Source organism: Rana temporaria, chromosome 13 (genome assembly GCF_905171775.1).
Source record: "Rana temporaria chromosome 13, aRanTem1.1, whole genome shotgun sequence".
NCBI classification, from domain to species: Eukaryota; Metazoa; Chordata; class Amphibia; order Anura; family Ranidae; genus Rana; species Rana temporaria.
The window spans coordinates 30650013-30672690 of NC_053501.1; the positions used below are offsets into that span (position 1 = coordinate 30650013).

A 22678-nucleotide genomic window follows, 5' to 3' on the forward strand; every position below is an offset into this window, starting at 1 on the left:
AGCTCCAACATTTGGTGGGCTCCATGGCTCGGGACCCTGTGGGATCGGCGGCACGGCTACTGCTGTATGCTTCTGGAGCCGAGACCATTCCCCTGGGCCTGGAGGCGCAAATGTTTCTCAAATCTAACAAGCTAAACCCGACTTTAACGTTGTCTCAAAAGGTGTGGAATAAGGGCAGGCAGCTTCAGGGGGTCAGGGGGTTCACTGAACATAGTCCTATATGGAATAACTCCTCCTACATTGAATTAGCTAAATTGCAGCAGGAATCACGTTGGAAGATCTATGGGATAACTATGTTGTCCCAAATATTTCATAATGGCAGGCTGCTGACGTTTGCTCAGCTGCAGGCTCGCCATGATCTTCCGTCATCCATGTGGCTCTCATATCTCCAGCTTAGGCATGCGGTAGCAGCTCAGGGGAATGCTGTGGAGTGGACATTGTCGCCCGCTCCGGTGTTCCACTTGCTGAGAACGACCTCCGAGACCAAAGGAATTATTTCCCAATGCTACCAGATGCTACTTTCCAGGCACCTGGACGCGTACCCTAGCGGGGCCTTGTCTGCCTGGCAGAGGGATCTCGGCCAGATAACGGGTGACCAGTGGGAGGAAGCCCTCCAATCCCTAACTACATGCTCCCTTAATGTCGCACAAAAGGTTTCACAACTCTACATATTACTGAGGGTACACTATACTCCGGTGAGGTTGCACAGGATGGGTAGGCGGGCGGACCCATTGTGCTGCAGATGTCAACAGCACGAGGGGGACCTAATACACCTCCTGTGGCGCTGTCCAAAACTACACAGATACTGGGGAAAGGTGGTGGAGACGATTAACTCTGCATTCCAGACAAAGGTCCCGGTCGATCCTGTGTGCTGCCTGCTGGGGGTGCTGGAAGATGCGGTCCCCGAGGAGGCGACCAGGGTGGCTGTCTCTAGGGCGCTGTTTCAAGCCAGAAAGTTGATATTAATGGGGTGGAAGTCTGTCTCCCCGCCAACTCACTCCTCTTGGATTTCCCATATGGGAAAGGCATTAATAATGGAGAAGTGCATTTACCAACATAGAGGGTGTCCAGGGAGATTTGAGAGGATATGGGGGCTGTGGCTGGACACACCGGGTTTGAGTCCCGGGGAACTGGTCATGACTAGACTTTTGAGGTGCCTGTAGATGTATATGTATGTGGGATTCGTGAGGCCTGTCGCATGTATTGTTGATGGTGGGAGGGAAGGCTTGTATATTGGAAACAAGGGGAGTGCCGGTTCCAGTGGGCGGAGTGAGGGATGGGATGTGTCCGAATTTATAAGTTGGTTATATGTTGGTAAGGACTTGACTTGTATACGTGCAATGGAGAGCTGTAACACTTGTGTGAACCTGTGTATGTTCAATAAACACCTTTTTGATTTAAAAAAAAAAAATAATGTTTTAAATCACCAGCAGATGCTCCAGTAAAATATGTCAAATTCAATACAAATGTTTAAAGTGTCTACAGGCACAAGACAAGGTGCAATCAATCCAGCTGGTTATGGCTGAAGAAGGCACTAATTACTCTATACACTTTCCCAACAGACATCTCCAGGTTGAACATTCCCAGGGGCAGGTTGATGGGCTGGAATACATTTCTTGCAAGTAAACTTCTATTGCTGGTCATGCAAGTGCTACTCCTCCCTAAGCTAAATATGCACATTTGTAAGATCCAAGTTCAGTCAAAATTTTAATTTAAATGCAGCAGTTGCATGGTATACAATCGGACCAATATTAGCAGTGATTACTACCAGTGCAAGTCAAGCCCCTATTTTTTTTTTATAAGGGCAACGCCTTATTTTAAATTGCAGAATTCACTTATACAGTAGCCCCAAGTACCAGTATGTGACAATCAAAGCATCACTCATTGACAAGACAAAGCTCCCTTCTATACATGAAATGTTAAGACGTGGTTGATCAGTACAATCGAATGAAGCGTTAAATATACTCACCATGGGTAGGGATTACAATCATTGGTATCTATTAAAAAAAAAAAAAAGGGATTATTAAAACTAAAAATAAAAAAATTGGCACATAAACCTTCAATAGAACATCTATAATGCATTTCACTGGGAGCGATGGCTACTTTGTTTGATCTATGAACCACGTTACACCTTCTGTCTTAAGATACAGTAGACAAACCGTATTTTAATTTAGTAAGAAAGCTAGATGAATGCATTCAGCTCTAGTCTTTCACATCTCTCTGTCATTAAGATTTTATTTGATAGTGCCCACAAATTCATCAGTAGCTTCCAGAGTAAAGCAATTAGCGCTCAAGCCAATACTTGCTCATCTTTTCCTTCAAAAGGATCTTACATTGCAGTGTTCCTATAATTGGTGCTTCTCAAAACAAGTTATAGTCAACTACATTAAAAGGTCAATTTAAAAATTTGACTCTACTCAAAGTTTTTAGTTGATCCGTTCTTAGCTTATTGGTGGATGGGGGTAACAATAGATTTCTCAGCAAGATTTTAGCAGTAGATTGCACTCCATACCAATCCGACATGGCCAATAAAGCATCTTGAGGGATTGGACCTTCCAATCATTTATTTATTTGCTCTGCATTACAAAGAAATCTACTGGACAGGGACAATATTTGACTGTTCAGCGCTTTTAGCAGTTGATTAAACTGTATATTTAGGTGAAATACCAAAAAAATACAAAGCCAGACTGCACGAGGGGTCTTCAAACAGTTTCACACCACTATATATACACACACTAGAGTTTAAAAAAGTGCAAACATTTTATGAAGAACCCTCGGAATTCCTCTGTACAAAGGCTTCTTTGGCAAAGTACGTGACACGTTCCCTTTAAATCTGCAGTAAAGAACAAGCCGAGAGAAATCTCTGCATGCTAGAAAAAAGGTGAAAAGTAGGCCACATCTCAAGCTGTATATAAATGCTTGTATATCATCTGTCTTCCTTAGCTCTTCTGAATACATAAACACAAGCTTCTTTTTCATAGCCTCCAGCCATCTCCCATCCCAAATGAGTCAAATATGTTGGCAAATAAATGAAAAGGATAAAACATGTTAGGAGACACACCTATATCCTAAAGGAACAAAAAAAAAAAAAAAGCACAGGCTTACTCTGCGTGCAGGTACGTCCCTCCCATCCTTCTTTACACATACACGAGAAGGAATCTCCGTTGCCCACGCAAGTACCACCATTTGCACAGGGGTTGGGAAGGCAGCTGCTGTTCTTGGCTGTACAGGAAAACAAACATTAAAATGATTTTAAATTTTAGTTCTTTGCCAGTTAGGATGTGTTTTACAACACTGACATTCCACACCACTTTACAATGAGGACATCAGATTTGTTCAGTCTTTTTCAGGCATAGACTAACACCGATGTCTCCACATTCTCTGTAGTCACACACAGGCCTATCAGAAAGGAAGTCAATAAACCTAACATATAGAGAAAGTACTTGAGAAGAAATACACAAAACAAGCTTCATGTAGATTTAGTGTGCCCAAGAGCAGGAGAGCCATACTCCACCATGAGTACTGTTCTCGATAAGGGACTGCATGAGCAGGATAAAAAGGACCCGGTGGGCACACTTGCTGAGTAAGGGCTGTTCAGCCATGGGCAGGACTGCACACTGAAAATCACTAGAAGAGGGAGGACATGGGTGAGTAATGGACCAGGTAGGCTGCACTCTGGGGGTGTGGTGGTAAGCCTTAAAAGGCAATTTGTGTCAACATTTCCGTTGTCCTCCCAAGCAGCCAATAGATGAGTGGGGGAAAAAAACAACAAAAAAAAAAAAAACATGGATTTGGTTCCCCCATCAACACACGATTTATCGACAATCCCCGTAGAATGGCACCGTAATTTTAGATGACATTAAAACGAATAGCATATTGAATGTGTGTTCACACCTCGGCACTTTTAAAACGCATGCAGAATCGTGGCAAATCGGTCCACGATTCAAAATGCCGAGATATGAATGCAGCCTAAGGGGATGAGAAGTATCAACCATCAAGTCACAATATGAAAAGTAGCAAACCCATTGTTGTTTACAAAATTGCACTTTACATGTATAAAGCTGTCCTTGCCAATGTACCACAACAGATAAATTAGCAACGTCTTGCACCATTTTTAGCTATGCAAAAATACGCTGCCTTGTAAGGTGCATAGGGGTGCCAGTTAGAAGGGGTCAATGAATGGCACTGCAGTACGTATTACTGCAACAAACAGGTGTGAATCCCAATTTGAGGAGTTAAATTCATGGAGTTTATTTTATCCCTGAAGGGGTCTCCTGTATTGACCACACCACCTACTCGCTAAAGAGCCTACAATGTGTTATTAGGAAGCAGCAATACCAAAAGTTTTGTTTCAAGTGACTGCAACTGGAAATCACAATGATTCTTCTCACCAATATTACAAGTGGCGCCGTCCCATCCTGAAGTGCACAGGCAGCGAAAGGTGTCTCCAGTATCAAAGCATGTACCCCCGTTACTGCAAGTATTTGAATCGCATTGATATTCACCTGTGAAAATGTACAATAGGGTCAGTAACAGATACCTGCAAAATGCGTAAAGGCGCCATTTTCGTACTTGCTATAAATGTTTTTTTTAGCCTCTAAACAGAAAGCAAATGCGGCCACTACATCTAAGGATTGGTAAACTGCATTACATTTGTTTTTTGGTTTGAATAAACTTTAAAGAGGGCTTCCATTGAAAAAAGCTACACTACCAATACCAAAATTAAATATCATATACATATTAAAAGAAAAAAGTATTCTACTTACGTGAATGACAAGTTTTTCCCTTCCATCCATTCTCACACTGGCAAACAAAATCATTGACCAAGTCAATGCACCGACCACCATTCTGACATGGATTTGGGTTACAGTCATTGTAATCTAGCCAAAAATAGAAACATATTATAAAATAGCTGCTAAATAGTTCAAGACAATTAGAGAAACATACACAAACAGTTGCCAACAAAAGCATGCATGTTACATCTTAAACTAGCAAACACACTCATAGCATCAAAAAATTTAACACTGACTTACTTATGTCACAGAACTCTCCACCCCAACCGTTTGGACAAAAACACCTAAACGAGTCAATTTCATCGGTACAAGTGCCGCCGTTCTTGCAGGGATTCCCAAGACAGTCATTTATGTCTAAAAGAGGGTGACATGTTTAAGAAACTCAACATTCAAAAAAAATATTAAAAAGATAAGTCTATACCCAAAAGTGATATTTCTATTTTCAGTAGATGCTAGCGTTAAACCACATGAAGATTTCTCACTCAGCGACTCAATTGGCGAGATCTCTGCTTATAAAGGGTATCTATAGCCCAAATTCTACACTTAAGGGGAAGAAGTCCTATTGTATTTTTTTATTTATACCGACTGTGCCCCTACTGGGGAGATTCTTCCTATTTGATCCGTTATCCCTTAGAAAAAAATGAAAGAGTATACAAAAAATAAATGAGAAATAAAAAATCTTTTGGTGGTACCTAAAAGAGAAAATCTCCCTACAGGAACACCTATTCCAGTGACAGCTGTGCAAGAGGGAACTTCCCCCAATTTGAAGAAATGCCCTTCTACACGAGTTGTCTCTGGAACCAGAAATAAAAGGGAAAGCTTCCCAAAAGGGAAACCAACCGCATATTAATACACAGGTTCAGATTTGAATATACTTTAGTTCCTGGCCACCTGTTGTGGTCATTATGAGGTTTCCCACTCTACCTGTTGAATTTTAATTTACTTTAGATTATCTTCCTAATGATAACAAGTGTAAGGAGCATTCTTCCCAGTGACCAAACTAATGAATCAGGAGTTGTAGATATTGTAATTTTTAGCAGGAGTTCCCCTGAAACTTGAGTTATATCAAGGGTTCCTCTGTGTAGGATCTGATAGTGCAGCACCAATTCCAGTCAATGGTTCTCTTTTGAATGCGCAGAAGACACTAAAACCAATAGTTTTTAATGCTCTACCCTTCTTTAAGTTAATAATTACATTCCCATTTGTCACAACATATGCTCTGATGTTAAAGTTTTAATTTTCTTAGAAATGTAGCAACAAACACAATTCACCATAACAGTACTATACAGAATGCACATACAACAAAAAAGTCTACAAGACTTACTCTCATGGCAATAGGCCCCAGTGAAGCCTCGGTTGCAAGAACAGGTGAAATTCCCTCCAGGCAGACTAATGCAGCGTCCGTGAGGCCCGCAGACATTGGAAGAGATGTAACGGATACCTTCCTGGGTGGCATTAGTAGAAATCGCTATTGTACAGCTGTCTATGACTAAAAATAAAATAAAAAAAGGACGTATTAATGATACTGAGACGCATGCCATCAGCTGCGAAAGGGTGTGCTGACAAAGAAACCCACAAGACGTGAGTTCTGCACTTCAAACTGAAATAGAAACACCACTAACATTTGTGCAGTGCGTTCAGCACAGCAGTTTGCATCCCTGTTTTCTCTGCATGAATCTACAAATATAGCCTTGACCTGGCTGAAGAGGTCCCTACTGAGAAACATTGAAATCTGAATGTGTGTTCCTGTAAGTGACAACTGCTCCACATCGCAAGTCGAACCAGAAAAAAAAGGCCAATTTCCACCATTTAAGGTTTGGCTAAAGTAGGAAAAAAAAAATAATAATAAAAAAAAAAAAAAGGAAGAATTTTTTTTGGTCGGTGGTCCTCTTGGTGAGTTTTTTCCTCCCCTCCTGTCTGACACTGGTAGAAAATTCTAACCTTTCCTTTCTCTACTGAAAATGCCCTCTCTGTATATTTGGAGAGATTTCTAGGAGGAATGCAATTGTAGCAGATGGTAGTGAAAACATGACAGCAGGGAAAGTTTAGAACCTCCACCCAGAAGGAAATAAAATGTTTTGGCCTCATCTAATTGCATAGAGGTTCTGAAGGGCTCGATCATGCTGCCTCTGCCATTAAAAGGAGGTAGCAGTTGGGGAGGGGGTTTACCGTCCCCCAACCACTAATGCAAACAAGCTCTAAAAGTGGAACTTTTGCTATTTTTAGACAGAGCGATAAAGGGGCAGAATCAGTCAGGTTCCCATCAGGATCTCTTTGCTCACTTGCCCCAGAAAGAGGAAATGAGATGCTAAAGAAGAAACTATAAACTACTTTGACCGTTGTCACCATGTGTTTCGATTAAGCTTTCCCTCTCCTTTTGTTTCAGTGACAACAGTAAAATGTTCAACCACCCTAAACTTTCTATTCTGCCGACGGTGGTCACCAAAGTGAATCATGTGAAAATCGGGACATAGTAACTCTTTCCTACTTAATCAAAAACTAAGAAGAAAAAAAATAAAAATAAATGGAGGATTCCATTTTGAGCAACAACTAGACTTCCTTAATTAAGCCAACATCTTTCCACACAGTGCATTAAAAATGTCAAAAGTGTCTAGGAACCCATGCCTACCGCCCCTTTTTCCCCATGTGCCTCTATCCTTCTCTCAGGCACAATCACTACACGCCTAATCTTAAACTTGCTAGTTTCCAGGAGACAATGGGAATTCACTATATATAAAATTACAGATGATCATGCTTAATATTTGAAAAATACAAAAAAATAATAATAATTCATAAACCATGAAAATGTATATATTACACATGCATATAAAATGTAAAGGTTGCCTCCATTTACCTTTGCATGATCCGTCTTTGCAGTGATCTTTAAGATGAGAACAGTTCTTTCCATCAAAATCGTCAGAGCATGCACAGTAATAATCTCTGACTAGATTGTAGCATAGGGCTTTATTCTGGCAAGGGTTGGGGTCACACAAGTCTATATCAACCTGAAGAAGAAAAAATAAAAATTATTAAAATTAAAAATTGTATGTAAAAATTATTTCAGAAAACTTCCAAGAAAAACAAAACTACCGAGTCAGAGTGACTAGGGCAGTTGTGTTCATGTTGCACCAAGGTTACAACATGTGCGCATTGATACACAGTACTTTAATATGTTCGCCTTAAAACACAATTCAATTAAAAAGAAAACAAATTAAGTTTTAGGGACTACCAAGCTTTAAAAGGCAACTAAAAAATGATACAAAGGACACTGGGTTATCCAAGGCTTAAAATGAAATATTCAAAAGACACAAGTCTCTAAACATTCCATTAACTGTACAATTTCCATACTGGCTTGTATTTCACTGTCCGTTAATCCCGAACACAGAAATAGTGCAATGAAAATGGCCTGTGGTCAAATATCCAGGCAACCTTTTTGCTGTTGTCGAAGAGCTGGTGCAACTAGTCAGACACATGCGTGCCGCTACGCTACAAGACCCCCCCCCCCCCCCTCTCTATTTTAGTATGCAGCAGGCAGGAGCCAGCCGCTCTCCAGAAGAAAAAAAGCCGATTGCAAGAAACACATTAAAACATAATGCAGGTCAGTTAGTACAGGTTGAAATGTCTGTCTGCAGTCACTATTAGAACAAAAATGCCAAACTTAAACAAATGTTAAAACCATGTAAACCTTTAGGCAGTTATGTCCTTTTAAGGCAGTCCATCTTAATAAATGGCTTTCTACTTGTCTTGACTTTGGTTATTAAAGCCAGATACAGGAATTTGTCACAAATCTAAAATGTTGCAGTTTTATGCCTTGGAGAGGAAAAAAAGGTTGGTAATTTTACAATATGGAAATTGTGTATCTGGTGATTTTTTTTTGGTGCGTGGCTTTTTTTGTACAAAAACGACCTCCCGTTTAGAGTATTCCACCTTTTGCAAAAATAAAATGTCCCCAATTAGCAAAAACATTTTTTTTTTGCATTTCAGCCTGCAAATCACCGACTCTGTAAATAAGGTGGATTGCAGGTGCAATGCTCAGGCTTCTGTAGACTCTTCCCCCAGCCTTTGGTCCATACAGAGATATAGACCTTTAGCTACGGAGCTAGACCTTTAGCTACGGAGCTAGAGGAAGTATCAATGGTGGCGACTTCAAAGCGTTTTATATTAGTTTATAATATATATCTTATTCTCTGTTACATATCAGTAGTGACAATCTTCTGCAACCACTTCCTGGTTACATACAGCAAGTCCAGACTGCATGCACTACAATGACAGCTGCATAGCATTTCTCAGGTTGGATCTTGCAGAACATTTTTAACAGATATCCAACATATCTTAATGGGGGAGATTTACTAAAACAGGAGCATACATAATCTGGTGCAGCTGCACATAGCAACCAGCTTCTAGCCCACATTCACATTGAGGGCAGGTTTAAAATCACGCAAGTTCAGTTGAACACGTAGGATTTCAAACTCGCATTTTTTTTCGGGGGCGATTTGACAGACAACTTTGCAGGTTCATGAACAGATGTCTATTGAAATCACCCCCCAAAGTCACCAAAAAGTGCAGGAACTAATTTTAGGAATCAGTACGGCGCACGGTAATAGACTCCGATTTGACATGTCAAATCAACCCAATTTGAACATAGACTTGTCAATGTTTAATTGAACAAGTGAAAGTTAGAAGTCAAGTGCTTACTTTGGACAGCTGTACCACATTCTGTGTGCACCAGCTTTAGTAAATCTCCCCAATATGTCCCACATTAGGACCACAGAAGTAAAAAAAAAAAAAGTCAACAAGAGAATGTAAAGTATATACTATAAAACAAGCGACTGCTTCTTCCCACACCTGTTAACTGTGTTCATGGGGGAAATCTGTTGCAGGAAATAAAATATCTGTCTATGGCCAACTTTACAGGTAGAGATTCACTATAAACAACCCGAATGCACACAGACAACCAACCAGGATTACTGAAATGTCTTTAATTCCATGGTAAGGCAGAAGGTACAAGCTCATAAGCAGACCCACAAGCCATGTTAACCCCTTTGCAAACGCAATATGACTTTTTAAGCCCAAGACTATTAATTCTGCAGCCGAAAGGTAGGAATGTGAACTGTATGTTCCCAGTTTCCAGACGCACTGTCAATCAGAAAAATATTCAGTTATTGTAAAGTTAAGGCTCAGGTCACATATGCGAACTGGATGCTTTTTGAGCCGCCATGATTTTCCATTGATGCTGTTCACACTCTGCAGCGTAAATTAAAAAGAGCCCCGTGCATTTTCTGCGCACTGCGGTGCAGTTCAGGTGCCAATTCAAGATTCCCTTTTTTTCTACTATGTATTGGTTAGCACTAAAATCAGAGCTGTGAGAATAATAATAATAATAATAATAATAATAATGAATAATAAATCTGGCCCCGAACCTTGCATATTCGCATCAGAACTGTATCAAAAACACACCTGAACAGATGATTTTTTATTTGCAGTGAAAACAGACATACAATTCGCACTGGACATGTGTGAACCCAACCGATGCAAACAAATCATGCGAAACTTGGTCTGAGCAGCTGAACTTCAAAAAAACTCTCATCAGGAACAGGTTTGGTAGCTACTTTCAAGCGACAAATGAAATCAACCAACTGCTTTTCAGAAAACCACATAACTGCAAAAATGTGACCGCCTTCTGATTGCTGGCCGATTCAGACATTTCACAGTGGTGGGACTACAGCCTCTTGGTCACATCATGCTTCGTGGTTCCTTAAGTGGGAGGTTGCAAAGAATCAAGTTGAATCTGGGAACACGTCCAAGGATCCACAGACGTATATTCAACAGGCTTCAAAAAAATCAGTATGGAGCAAATAGGACAGCAAAATGAATAAGACTAGCATCAATATGAAGATTAAACACTTTGCAGAAAAGCCGAGCCCTGGGGGGCAGTTTTGATGGCACATTTTTATGGCTGGCAGCATAAGTGTTTTTACAAAAAGATAGACTAAAGGTTTCCCTTGAAAAGGGTAACTTGGTGGGCAAGAGGGGAAAGGGGTGTTCAGGAGAAGCATCATCTTGCCTTAACAAATTATTTAAAAAAACATATGCAGTAAATAGCATTTCATTGTTCCAACGCAAACAAATCTAAAAGATATAGACGCAAATCATTTATGACACTGTAGAGCCACAGGTTAAAAAGAAAAACTTCCGCCAGTGCAAATGACAAGTCTTCCTGTCTTCTATAAAAGTGCAGTAATATGAATCCCGGATGACAATTCAAAAATGAAATGTAGAGATGGACTGGGAAACGCATGCTGCCAATCAGCTGCCCACAGAAACTTCTAAAGAAACGCTTGTTAGCCAGGGGAACCCATGCCTGCCACCTCCCTGACGAAAAGCAGCCCTGCTAATACACTTCATACACTTGGGGTTTCTGAAAAGATATTTGGCAGAGAACTGGCAAACGTTTTCTTACAAACAACAACAGTATACAGGTCTCCTGCTATAGTCTTCAGCAATGGACTGTAGACCAGACACGAGGCATATACTTGAATGAAAAGTTCACCAAAAGTTATTTTCGAAACAAAGGCCATTGGGACCTTACCACTATCCATCTGTTACCAGTACTAGTATAGAAGGATCACAGGAAGAGGCTGATGAACAGTTGAGCCCATCAAACCCGATAAGGGTCACACCAAAATCCTTCTCAACCTAACCTTCTTAAACCCATCATGGAGGGGTACATACTGTATGTATTGAGCTGAAGTACATGGTGCATGGTGCATGAAAACAGCATTATCCAATTCACCTGTCCGTCTTGCTTGCATTAGAAACACAGCAAGTCTTGTAAAACCCGATTCGGCACCAGTGACAACACCTACTCCGGGTTCCCTCCTAACTCTAGGACAATGTAATTACCTTGCCCTAAGAACTCCCACTACACAATAGAGTTTAACTTTTAACTGACATATGGACAAAATAGAAAGACAGTAGTTAATATTAAATTAGAGATGGATTATATAACATTTGTATGAACGCATTAATTAAATGAACTTAATGGTAGAGTCCTACCGTGTGTTTTTTTAAGCTGAACCGCTAAATACACAACTGAAAAATGATCTGTTTTATCTGGGTTTAAATACTGTCCAGGCAGTGGGTAAAAAAAAGGCCTTCTGTAAATTTAATTTAAACAGTGCAACAGCTCACGACAACGATTTTAACTTGTCTCAGCCTACAGAGAGGTCATTTTTAACACCATGCATGTGATACAGGCTGACAAAAGCCTTGCTCAACACCAGAGACTCCCTGGAAATCTGGGCAGGCTGCAACGGTGGAGCAGTTTGTTTTTGACCGTTCAGACGGACCATTGGTCTAGTACCATGCAAGACAGCACAGCCAAGTCCTGCAACTCTTTGCAGACACCACAGTTCCGGTAAACGGTTAGTTTACCTTTGCAGAAAATAAATGAAACTATACCTACACCCTTCCCTACCACCACCAGGGTCTCCGTTGTACTTGCCTCCATGAGTGATGAGCCGTCAGTGCCCACACAGCTGGTGTATCGGTCTGGGAATGTAAAATCCCCACTGTTCTCACTTTTTGCAGGGCTTCGGAGATGGATCAGAGCGAGTCTATCAGCACTAACCTATCAGTATCATTCTGATCCATCCAGGAAGCCCTGCAGAAAAAAACAGGGAGAAGAGATAGGATTTTAAATCCCTGGACAGCTACACAGGCTGTGTGGGCCCTGCCAGCTCATCACTCAATGGGGGGTGGGAGGTGGATGGCAGGAGGTTATAGGAATTTTGTTCACCTTTTCAGAAAAAAAAAAAATGTGAACTTACACTTTAACCACCACACCCTGGTGTTCAGAACCTGCCCCAATATGCCTTTGGACAGTGAAGGATCAACAGAAGCCTGGGGATAGTCATTGTGGTGCTTTATTTTCCAGTAAGCATGCATCCTGCCTATTGACCCACCCTCTCCTAGTGCTGCAGTATGGGGAAAACATGCAGCTGATATCAAGGCAGAATTTGGTACTTGGCTACCTATATGCAAAAAATACAGGTTGCTTACATGTACTTTTTTTTATATAAAACATAACCAGATTAAAATTTCATTTTAAATCGATTTAGGAATAGAATTCACCATCCAACACATCGTTAGATCGTCCCATTTCCTTTTGGGACATTCTTTACGGGTTATTAAACAGCTAGCGTCATATTAAGGATTACCCAGTTCTAAAGCACTCATTTTTCATGCAGGGAGTGGCAAATAAAAAAAAATTCTTTCAACAAACCAAAATTTGCAGCAACATGATTCAGGATCCAAAGATTTAATAATGCCCAGGGAGGAATGCTTTATTTGTACTAGCACGTCCCACAGCAGTTGAGAGCACAAACAGTTCAGAGCTCAAGGACAGCAAAAAGATTGTCTCATTCTTCAGTGCTCAGCTCTGAGCCTCAACAAAGCTGGTGAGAAAAGGCAAGCTTTTTCTTTAGATGTCCCCCTATCAGCGACATTCATACGTTTCCTCTTCTAGTATAAATTTCCCTTTCCAGTTCAAGTTTAATAGTATGTACCAAGGATATAGACAAGCGTTCCCAAGCTTCCTGCAATTCAAATACTTGAAACTGGCTCCTTGATCTTCTACAATAAAAACTGACCAAAACCAAAAACCATAGGGTAGGACTTTAAAGCTTCCATAAGATGTGTGGCTGTTGGGCACAGTCTCTGGATATAGCAAGTCTATAAGCTGCATATCCTCTGCTAGTTACTTTAAAGATTGTGACTAAAGGTTTAGTACACATTACAGTGAGTTTATTGCCCCTTAGATTCTCATTTCGATTTCTTGTGACACAATGCCACTGGGACAGCAAGTGAGGGAATCTCTGCAATGGAGAAAACAGAGGGCAGTAAAGATTGTCAAAAGCTCCAATCCGAAAACGGGTTCATCTTAAAATACATTTTCTGTGTGCCTGGAGAGCCTCATGATCCTTAAATGTACATAAAGCGACCTTAATGTACCCAACCAAGACCCACCATCAAAGCATGATTTAACAATTCAATGCGAGAACTTCAGCCTCCAATAAAGACCATCACTGACCACCAGGATTCAGAGAAGTATAGATTTTGCATATAGTATACGCCTGGGACAACTGGGCTTCCCAGCAGTGCAATGCCCTGTATGGCAAAGCAAGAAGCAGTATAGGGACAACAGAAAAGGAAAAAAACAGATGAAGTCATCTGTGTTCAGCTTCTCCTTTCAGTGTCCAGTCTGGAGGACTGTCAAGACCTGTAAGTGTTAAGTGCATGCAGCAAAGAAAATGAGAGCCTCCGACCTAAAGACTATACACATTTCATAACTAGATGGACAAAAATACAAATCTTTGGCAGGTAAGACTGTTCACTTTTATGCATGTCATCTGTACATTTATTGGTTTGTCTGAAGTTTAACAGACCAGGCAAAAAGTGAATACAATCAATGCATTACTAATGATAGCTAGCAAAACTCCAACTGTGCCATCTTCAGAGCAGTGGTCCCCAAACCGTGGCCCTTTGCTTGCCTTTAACCAGCTTTTGCTGCACTACTCCTCCCACTGATCATCAACGGTGAGGCATAATTCCTGCAACTGACACCAGCCATGTGGCACTATCCTTCCATTGATACCAAAGATGGGGCACTATTGCTCCTCCTATTGACTACAGGAGCTATGCTATTGTTTTACCCCAACTGAACAAGCAGCTCAGGGCATGGTTTACTTCCACCGAGGACAGTTCATTTTATGTCCCCCACTGGCCACAATCTGGTCCCTTCCCCTAAAGTCCAAATAACCATAACCAGGCCCTTTGCTTAGAAAGTTTGGAGACCCCTACTTTAGAGAACCCACTCAATTTATCTTAATCCACATTTTCTAATCTGATGCACACAAAACCAGAGCTCATATGGTGTACATATCCTAAGATACTCTACGTGCTGTATATCCTCTTTCAGCTACTTGCTGTATCACCAATTACATTCAAATTTAAGATGCCGATTTCATTCTGACTGGGGAGAGTCTGCAGCTCTGTTCAATATAGCTGCAGGGGATTATGGGAAACCTGTAAAATCAGATTAAGGCAAGTTAAGAGGGATTTAGTACTGTTTGAAGCGTTTCCTGATTTTTTCTCTACACAGAAATAATTTCTGCTTTGCATTGCAGAAATTGTAATGCACTACAATTACCAGCTTTTTTTTTTTTAACACAATAAAAACAAATGATACAGTTTTGTATCATTAAAGCAGAAGCAAATGTGACATATGGGGCAGTCAGCGACTAGCATTCACACAATTATTTTTGTTCTTAGTTTGATTACCTGTTAATTCTGCAAGTAGAGGTTATTTTATTCACCTGTGACAGACAAACCAAATCACACTGTTGGGGGTGCTTACAAAAGGTTGGCTCCCCCAAAATACGGTTTAAACCTGACTGCCAGAGAAAAACTTGCTGTAACTGGTTAAAAAAAAATAAATGGGAGCTGGAATGGTTCTTTAATTTGTCCTTTACTATAAATTTTACATGTCCATACAAGCGTCCCATGTAAACTGGGTGACAACACAGCTTCATTAATTCAATGAAGGAAACACATGGTCACCCTATATTGGCAAGATGAACAGGTAATAAACTATGTCACGGGGGTTGGGTTATTGCCAATCACAGGCTGCACGGCATGCCATTTTTTATTTTGCCCAGATCTTTAAAGGGAACAAAAACACAAGCCAAATGTATAGACATCCTGCCCTTTTCAATGTCCAACACCACTTAGATACAACCGAACAAATTTGCTTATTCACACAACATATCGAGTAGCAGATCCATTAATATATAATGCGGTAGGCCTTGGACTGCTCTAGTTTAATCCAGAGATAGATTTCCACAACACGTGAAAGACATTGCAGAGCAGACATCCAGGAGCAGCTCTCACCTCGCATGTGGTGCCAGCATAGCCGGGAAGACAGCGGCAGTGGAAACCATTGACCAGGTCATCACACACTCCTCCGTTCTGACATGGGTTGCTGGCGCATTCATTCACCTCTATCTCACAGTTCTTCCCAACAAAGCCCCGGGGGCAAATGCATCGATATCCGTTTATCTTGTCCTAGTAAGACGAATAGGTAAGCAATAATACAACACTAAAGTCCAATAAAGTGCTAAAACAGCAAGAGAACTGCTAGTACAGGAGCGGTTAGCAATAGCAAATGGTAACGTACAACAATGGAGACAAAAAAGGCTTTGTATGTTAACATGACAAAAAGGCAGGTTGAATTTCCTTAATGGGGGCTCAGACTGCAATAAAAACTCACAAGTTTTCTAATCCCTCCACACTATTCAAAAAAAAAAAAAAGTTTTGCCACTAAACCTTAAACAAGAGCCAGGGAAACTTTCAGGACTGAAGTACGAAAGCCACTATTGCCAACTTGGTTTAGGGTTGCAACCTTTATTTAAAAGTTCATCTTTTCTAATGCCCATACTCAGACCGGATGTGACAGCTGAGAGGGGGAGTGGGGTCTGGGAATCGTCTCTCACCCCCCCAAAGTTGTAAAAAGTAACAATATATCACATACATATTTATATTTATATATATATATATATATATATATATATATATATATATATATATATATATATATATATATATATATATATATATATATATATAAATAAATATCACACACACATACAGTAGTGTATTTAGGTTTTGTGCTGCTCTAGGACTGACTAAACTCGTGCACTCCTTAATTTAAAAACGACAAACCGCTTTCTGTCAAGGCCACACCCCTTTCTGTTTAAGACTCGCTCTGAAATGTTCTAGTGGGGACTAGGCCGCTAGACTAATTTGCCTCGCAGCCCAGTCCACCCCATAAGACTGGTGCTACACTAACAGTGTAGCGCAAGCTGGCGGGGACTCTTTCCGTGCTGCTGTCGGCCTAGGCCAGGATACAGCGTTGCATATATATATATATATATATATATATATATATATATATATATATATATATATATATATATATATATATATATATATATATATATATATATATATATATATATATATATATATATATATATATATATATATATAAAAAACACATATACACACACCCACGGCCACGTCAGTGTTCTGTGAATGGAAAACTACAAGATCCAGCAGCTTTGCAGCTGTCGGCTAGAAGTCTTCAATGAACTACCATGGTGCCGTGAGCACTGTGGTAGTTCGAGTCTTCTTTTCAGAATGCACTGGTTTCCTCATATGAGGTATGAGCAAGCCTGTGCAATGCATTACAGACGCCCAAAACAAAAAAATAAATGCAAAAAATAAATGCATTTTTATTTCTGTCAAAAGGTGAACTTATCGTTTAAATAAATTTGTAAGTCACGGTCCTCAATAAGTATTGAATTCACTAAGCTGCAGAATTGAATGACCTATTCAAAAGTCAAGCAAAATAAAAGATGAAGACCCAGAGATTGCAAAAACCATGGTGGAAACAGCCGCTCCCAATTTTATATTTCTGCAGGCTCCAATTAAGTGCTGTTCATTCTTCATTTAAAACAATAATGAACAATGGTCACCACTAAATGTGCAAATGGTTTGACATCTGATCATCAAGATCAGTTCAGCATTATTGGCCCAGAAGAACACGTGACGTCAGTATGCACCAGCAGATTGCAACCCTGGCTGACTATTCTCAGGATAAGACGCTCTAAGCTGTGTAGAGGCAGACAACTAGATTTATGCTAGAGGTATGGGCCTGCTCAATCCTCTCCAACCATTGACACAAATGAACTGGCAAGCTTGCAAGTACATGTTTATGTAAAAAGCAAAAGGGGGAGTCTTAAAGAGCCAGATCATGCACATACATTGGGCTTACCCCTTTTATAAGTAGATTTTGTTTTCTTTGGAAAGCAGCCACAGCCTTGGTAGAAAGACCTGTTCCTTGCCAGCATGCTGCACACAAGAACCCTTACTCTGTTAGAGAGCATCTGCTTTCCCGCAGAGGTCCAACATGCCCCATTAGAACCTACAGCTCAGAAACCAGAAAAGTACATGCTCTTAGATCACTGGAGAGCGCTAAAGCCTAGCACACCCTATTAGTCATTTTTCACTCAACCAAGCGGGAGCTCCGCTTAGGTCGGAGCCACTGTACTAACAATCCGATGTTGGTACAGTGCTCTCCCCTGCTGAGCTATATTGTTCTGACTGAGGGACAGCCCCCCTTTCAGGGCTTTCAGTCATTGGCTGAGATCACTGACCGGGAGCTGGTCGGCTGCCATACACATGGGCCAAACGGACAGTTTTTATCGAAAACTTTTTTTTTATTGCTCAACTCTGTGTTAAAGCAATAAAAAACAGCCAGACATGGCTTGGGGGCATGTTAGACCTCTGCAAAAAGACAATTGCACCAAACAAAGCAAGAGCCCTTCTCTACAGCATACTGGTAGGTGACAGGCTTTCCTACTGTGGCCGATTTCCAAAGAAAACCCTGAATGCTTGTTTTGAAGCACCTGGAAAAGTATTTGGCCTTTTCAAACATTCTGTTGGACATGGAAAATGTATGTTTGCCACTCAGGCTCGATAAGGAGCGAGTAAGTAGTGCATTACGCATTTACTGCTGGAGTGCTGTCAGGGGATGGAGCCCATCCAGCTCCTGCGAAAGTTCAAGGAAGGGAGAGACCCATGGAAGTCGCACATCCATGGTGTCCTACAGAGTAAAATGCGTTGGGGCGTTGCCTAGTCAGAGTCCAGGCTGAGGATGGAGTCCCAACCTCAGCCTGGACTCTGACTAGGCAACACCCCAACGCATTTTACTCCACCCCCCGAAGCTTAGTCAAGCGTTAAGACAAGCTGAGGTTGCCACTCCATTCATCTCTGTAGGACACCATGGATTTTAAGGAGTGTCTCCCTTTCATCCTTTAATTCTGTTGGACTGATTAGGGTTGTGGTGTGCCACAAATAATTGGATTTAATAGTGTTGTACCTATTAATGTGATGTGCCACAAACAAGTGTAAATCAAAAAGAGTTGCAAAACTCACCTTGCAAATGCCTCCATTTTGACACTGGCCACGGCATTCATTAATATCTACAAACACAAAATATATTTTTATAGCATAGTTCCACGAATTCCCCCCCGAAAACAAACAAAAAACGGAGATATCAGAAAGGAAGTAGCAGGGCTGAAAGACCTTAGAGCCTTCGAATCATTGAGGACGTGATGTTCCAGACATGCTCTTGCAAAGAACATTGGTACTTCGTTCCAAAATGACTAGAAGGCTTTCAGGCTTGATGAGAGTATGAAGTTAGATCAGTTCTTTGCACATTTTAATAAATTAAACAGATTAAGTTTGTAAACTGGTTGACAGCTAAGCAACATCATTTTACATAGTGAATTTTTTATTTTTTTTCATATATATATGAATGGATAGGAAAAAGTAGCTACAAATGAACCATTTAATACTAACTGATGTGACAGTTAATTCCTGTCCATCCTGGAATGCAGACACAGTAATATCCACCAATCAGATTTCTGCAAGAATAAGCATTAAAACAGGGTTTTCCCTCACACTCATTAGCATCTGTGAAACGAGACAAGAAAAAGAAATAAATAAAAAACACACCATAAACAGCATCCCAAACACCAAGCAGATTTCACCAACAGATTAAATGCTAGTTAGATTACTACTACACATGCAGACAATTTAGACATATTCATGCTACCCACTGTATTAGCCATATATAGGATCTAGCAAGTTCATGCTGGGTTATTTAAAACCAAAGTGCACAAAAAAAAAAAAAGTGGCCAGAGAGCTCATTGCACTACCTGCCTGAACAAACCTGGTCAGATTATGGAAAGATTAAAGTGGTTGTACACCCTGTATAACCACTTTCACCTACAGGTAAACCTAGATTAACTGCTTGAAATATCTCCTAAACTTACAATGTTTAGGAGATATTTCCAATTCCCTGTGCGATCATTTCTTCTGCGCATGCGCCAATGTATTCAGCGCATTCACACTTTAGAAAGGGCACGCTGTGACTGACGGCTCCCACGTGCATGTGTGCAGACTCTATGACTCCAGCCAGTCATAGAGTCAGAGTCCGCGGCCCTGGAAGGAAGAGGGATGAAGATGGACGCTTCCGGCAACAGGAAACAGTAACATCGCAGGCTTCTGTTTCAGGTAAGCCAGACATAATGGGCTACTATGCGATGCATAGTAGCCCATTATGCTTTACCTTTGCAGGGAAACAAATCAGGGTTTACTTCCTCTTTAAAGTCAACAATGTTAAAGTGGATGTAAACCCTTCATACACCCAGTGAAGTGAACAGCCTCAGATGATACACAGAGATTAATCAAATCTCCCTACACAAGTTTTAAATCCATATCTTAGGTCTTTACATTTATATACTGTTTAGAAAGTTCAGATCATGTTAGGAAATGTTCTCTTCCTGTTAAACACAGAGTGTGATGTCTGGGCATACAGCCAAGATAACTAAAATTTACGATTGGAGGAAAGGCACACACCCCCCCTCTCCTCATAGGCACTAGGAGGTGTTTTGCAACAGGGCCAACTCCCTGCTTCTTTGGGACTTGGCTCTTTGACGAGAGATAACAAAATACTGCACATGTATGTGCCCAGCTCAAATTTCATGAATCGGGTTTATATCCACTTTAAGCCAAAAAATAAATAAAGCTTTGATTAGCGAATAAGACCCCCGTCTTCCACCCCCCCTTACATTTTTCACACCTGTGCCCGCCCATTTTTAATGCACGACGAGTGCTACATATGAATTTTGGGGTGTTCCCTATTCTTTCCCAACTGGCCCCCCAAAGAAATGCAGTAAACCAGCCATACAGCTGACCGACCCTTAAAACGTATCAAATCCATATTGTGTAAAAAAAACATGTGCTGCGCTAAAAAAAAAAAAAAAATACACAAAACAAGGTATGTTTCTGGCATGTGGATGCCTGAAAAATAGTGGGTAGCTGCAACATGGGTAAGCACCAAAATGCACACAGCATCTTAGGTTAACATATGTGCGGCCGTAGTTCACAGCATGGGGTGCGGTGGGTCCCTGTTCACCGATTCAGGCAAAAATTTGGACCCGATTCGCACCTGAATCGGAAACCAAAGAAGCACAGGACCCTTTTGAAATGTGGACCACAGCCACCCTGGACTTGTGTGAACCATATTTCAGAGCTGGTCCCATTCTCCTGCCATGCCAATTGGATGCAGCGAAATCCACATCCAATTCACATAGGTGTGAAACCAGCCTAAAGTATGAATTTCCATAATTTCTACACTATTGAATAGAACCAAGCTGACCAGGAAATATTAGAGCTGTAGTGCAAGGAGAGTGCATCTCCAGCCACATCTTAAATAATTTTAGTATAAGACCATTTAACCGACTATTGTCAAAAGTAATATGAGCTTAGCCAAAGAAAAAAAAAAAAAAAAAAAAAAACCCAATCACAAATAGCTATGCTACAGAAACCAAAAAAAAAAAAGTTAAACACCATGGAAATGCCCACCACCATTTATGTTAACATTTAATAAAACCATCACCATTGTTAAATGCAAATTAATACACTACAGAAGTGTTAATACATGAAGAACCCGTAAACTGCATCTAGGATTGGACTCTGGAAGGAAGAGGCTACATTTAAATTTAAGCAGCAGTATGTTGCTGCCCAGTGCAAGCAATCAGATCTGCATTGGACTGACTTCAGCACAAAGAATCTGAACACTTTTTTATATTCTAGGCAGTTAAGAATCAAGAACACTTGACAAGTAACAGAGCCATAGTTTTCTGATTGGTTGCTAAAGTCATCTGCACTCAGAACATTGTACATGACAAATTAAGGATTAAAACTTTTTTTTTTCCTTTACCCATTAAACAAATCCTACAAGAAAAGTTTTAGCAGTGGTCATCTGTGCCGTGTCTTCATCAAAATAATTATATAGCGCATTTAGAGACACTGTAGAATGTCACTACTTGGGTCTTCCAAGAATGACTTACCCAGTTGACAGGTGGTTCCAGCCCACTGTGGAGGACAAAGGCACTCAAAGCCATTAATGAGGTTTTTACAGATTCCTCCACTCGCACAAGGGTTAGACTCACATTCATCAATGTCTGAAACGAGAAAGTGGAATAAGATCAGATACACTAAATCCACAAGGACAATTATGGTAATGCTGCATTTGTATCCAATGGCTTTTTTTAATAAAACCAATTAGTAAAACCTCTCTTGATTAAACATCATACCTTCGCACATGAACCTACAAACTTTATAAACAAAGGGCCAGTTTACTGTACTTCAGACTTTAGGGGGATCGCACTGTGGCAAGTGTTAGAAAATATCCCAGTGTCAGGAGTAAATAACTCCCCATGATTGGTACTAGAAAGGGGGGGGGGGAGTAACCGTGCCCCCATCACTGGTGTCAGTGGGAGGAATCGTGCCCCCATCACTGGTGTCAGTGGGAGGAATCGTGCCCCCATCACTGGTGTCAGTGGGAGGAATCGTGCCCCCATCACTGGTGTCAGTGGGAGGAATCGTGCCCCCATCACTGGTGTCAGTGGGAGGAATCGTGCCCCCATCACTGGTGTCAGTGGGAGGAATCGTGCCCCCATCACTGGTGTCAGTGGGAGGAATCGTGCCCCCATCACTGGTGTCAGTGGGAGGAATCGTGCCCCCATCACTGGTGTCAGTGGGAGGAATCGTGCCCCCATCACTGGTGTCAGTGGGAGGAATCGTGCCCCCATCACTGGTGTCAGTGGGAGGAATCGTGCCCCCATCACTGGTGTCAGTGGGAGGAATCGTGCCCCCATCACTGGTGTCAGTGGGAGGAATAGTGCCCCCAT

General features: G+C 41.0%; 1 protein-coding gene across 2 annotated transcripts in view; it reads right to left on the reverse strand.

The window, feature by feature from the left end:
- The window catches only part of JAG2 (jagged canonical Notch ligand 2), a 113586-nt gene that overhangs the window by 17064 nt on the left and 73844 nt on the right, over positions 1-22678 (reverse strand). The window contains exons 9-19 of one of the 2 annotated variants that reach the window (XM_040332299.1): positions 21836-21949; positions 19278-19391; positions 18852-18898; positions 15744-15917; positions 7648-7798; positions 6118-6282; positions 5034-5147; positions 4767-4880; positions 4392-4505; positions 3106-3222; positions 1970-1997 (exon numbers count right to left, since the gene is read on the reverse strand). In XM_040332299.1, the coding sequence (XP_040188233.1) occupies positions 1970-1997; positions 3106-3222; positions 4392-4505; positions 4767-4880; positions 5034-5147; positions 6118-6282; positions 7648-7798; positions 15744-15917; positions 18852-18898; positions 19278-19391; positions 21836-21949 (1252 nt within the window). The remainder of the gene's footprint in view (positions 1-1969; positions 1998-3105; positions 3223-4391; positions 4506-4766; positions 4881-5033; positions 5148-6117; positions 6283-7647; positions 7799-15743; positions 15918-18851; positions 18899-19277; positions 19392-21835; positions 21950-22678) is intronic. The other variant, XM_040332300.1, reaches the window with a different exon arrangement.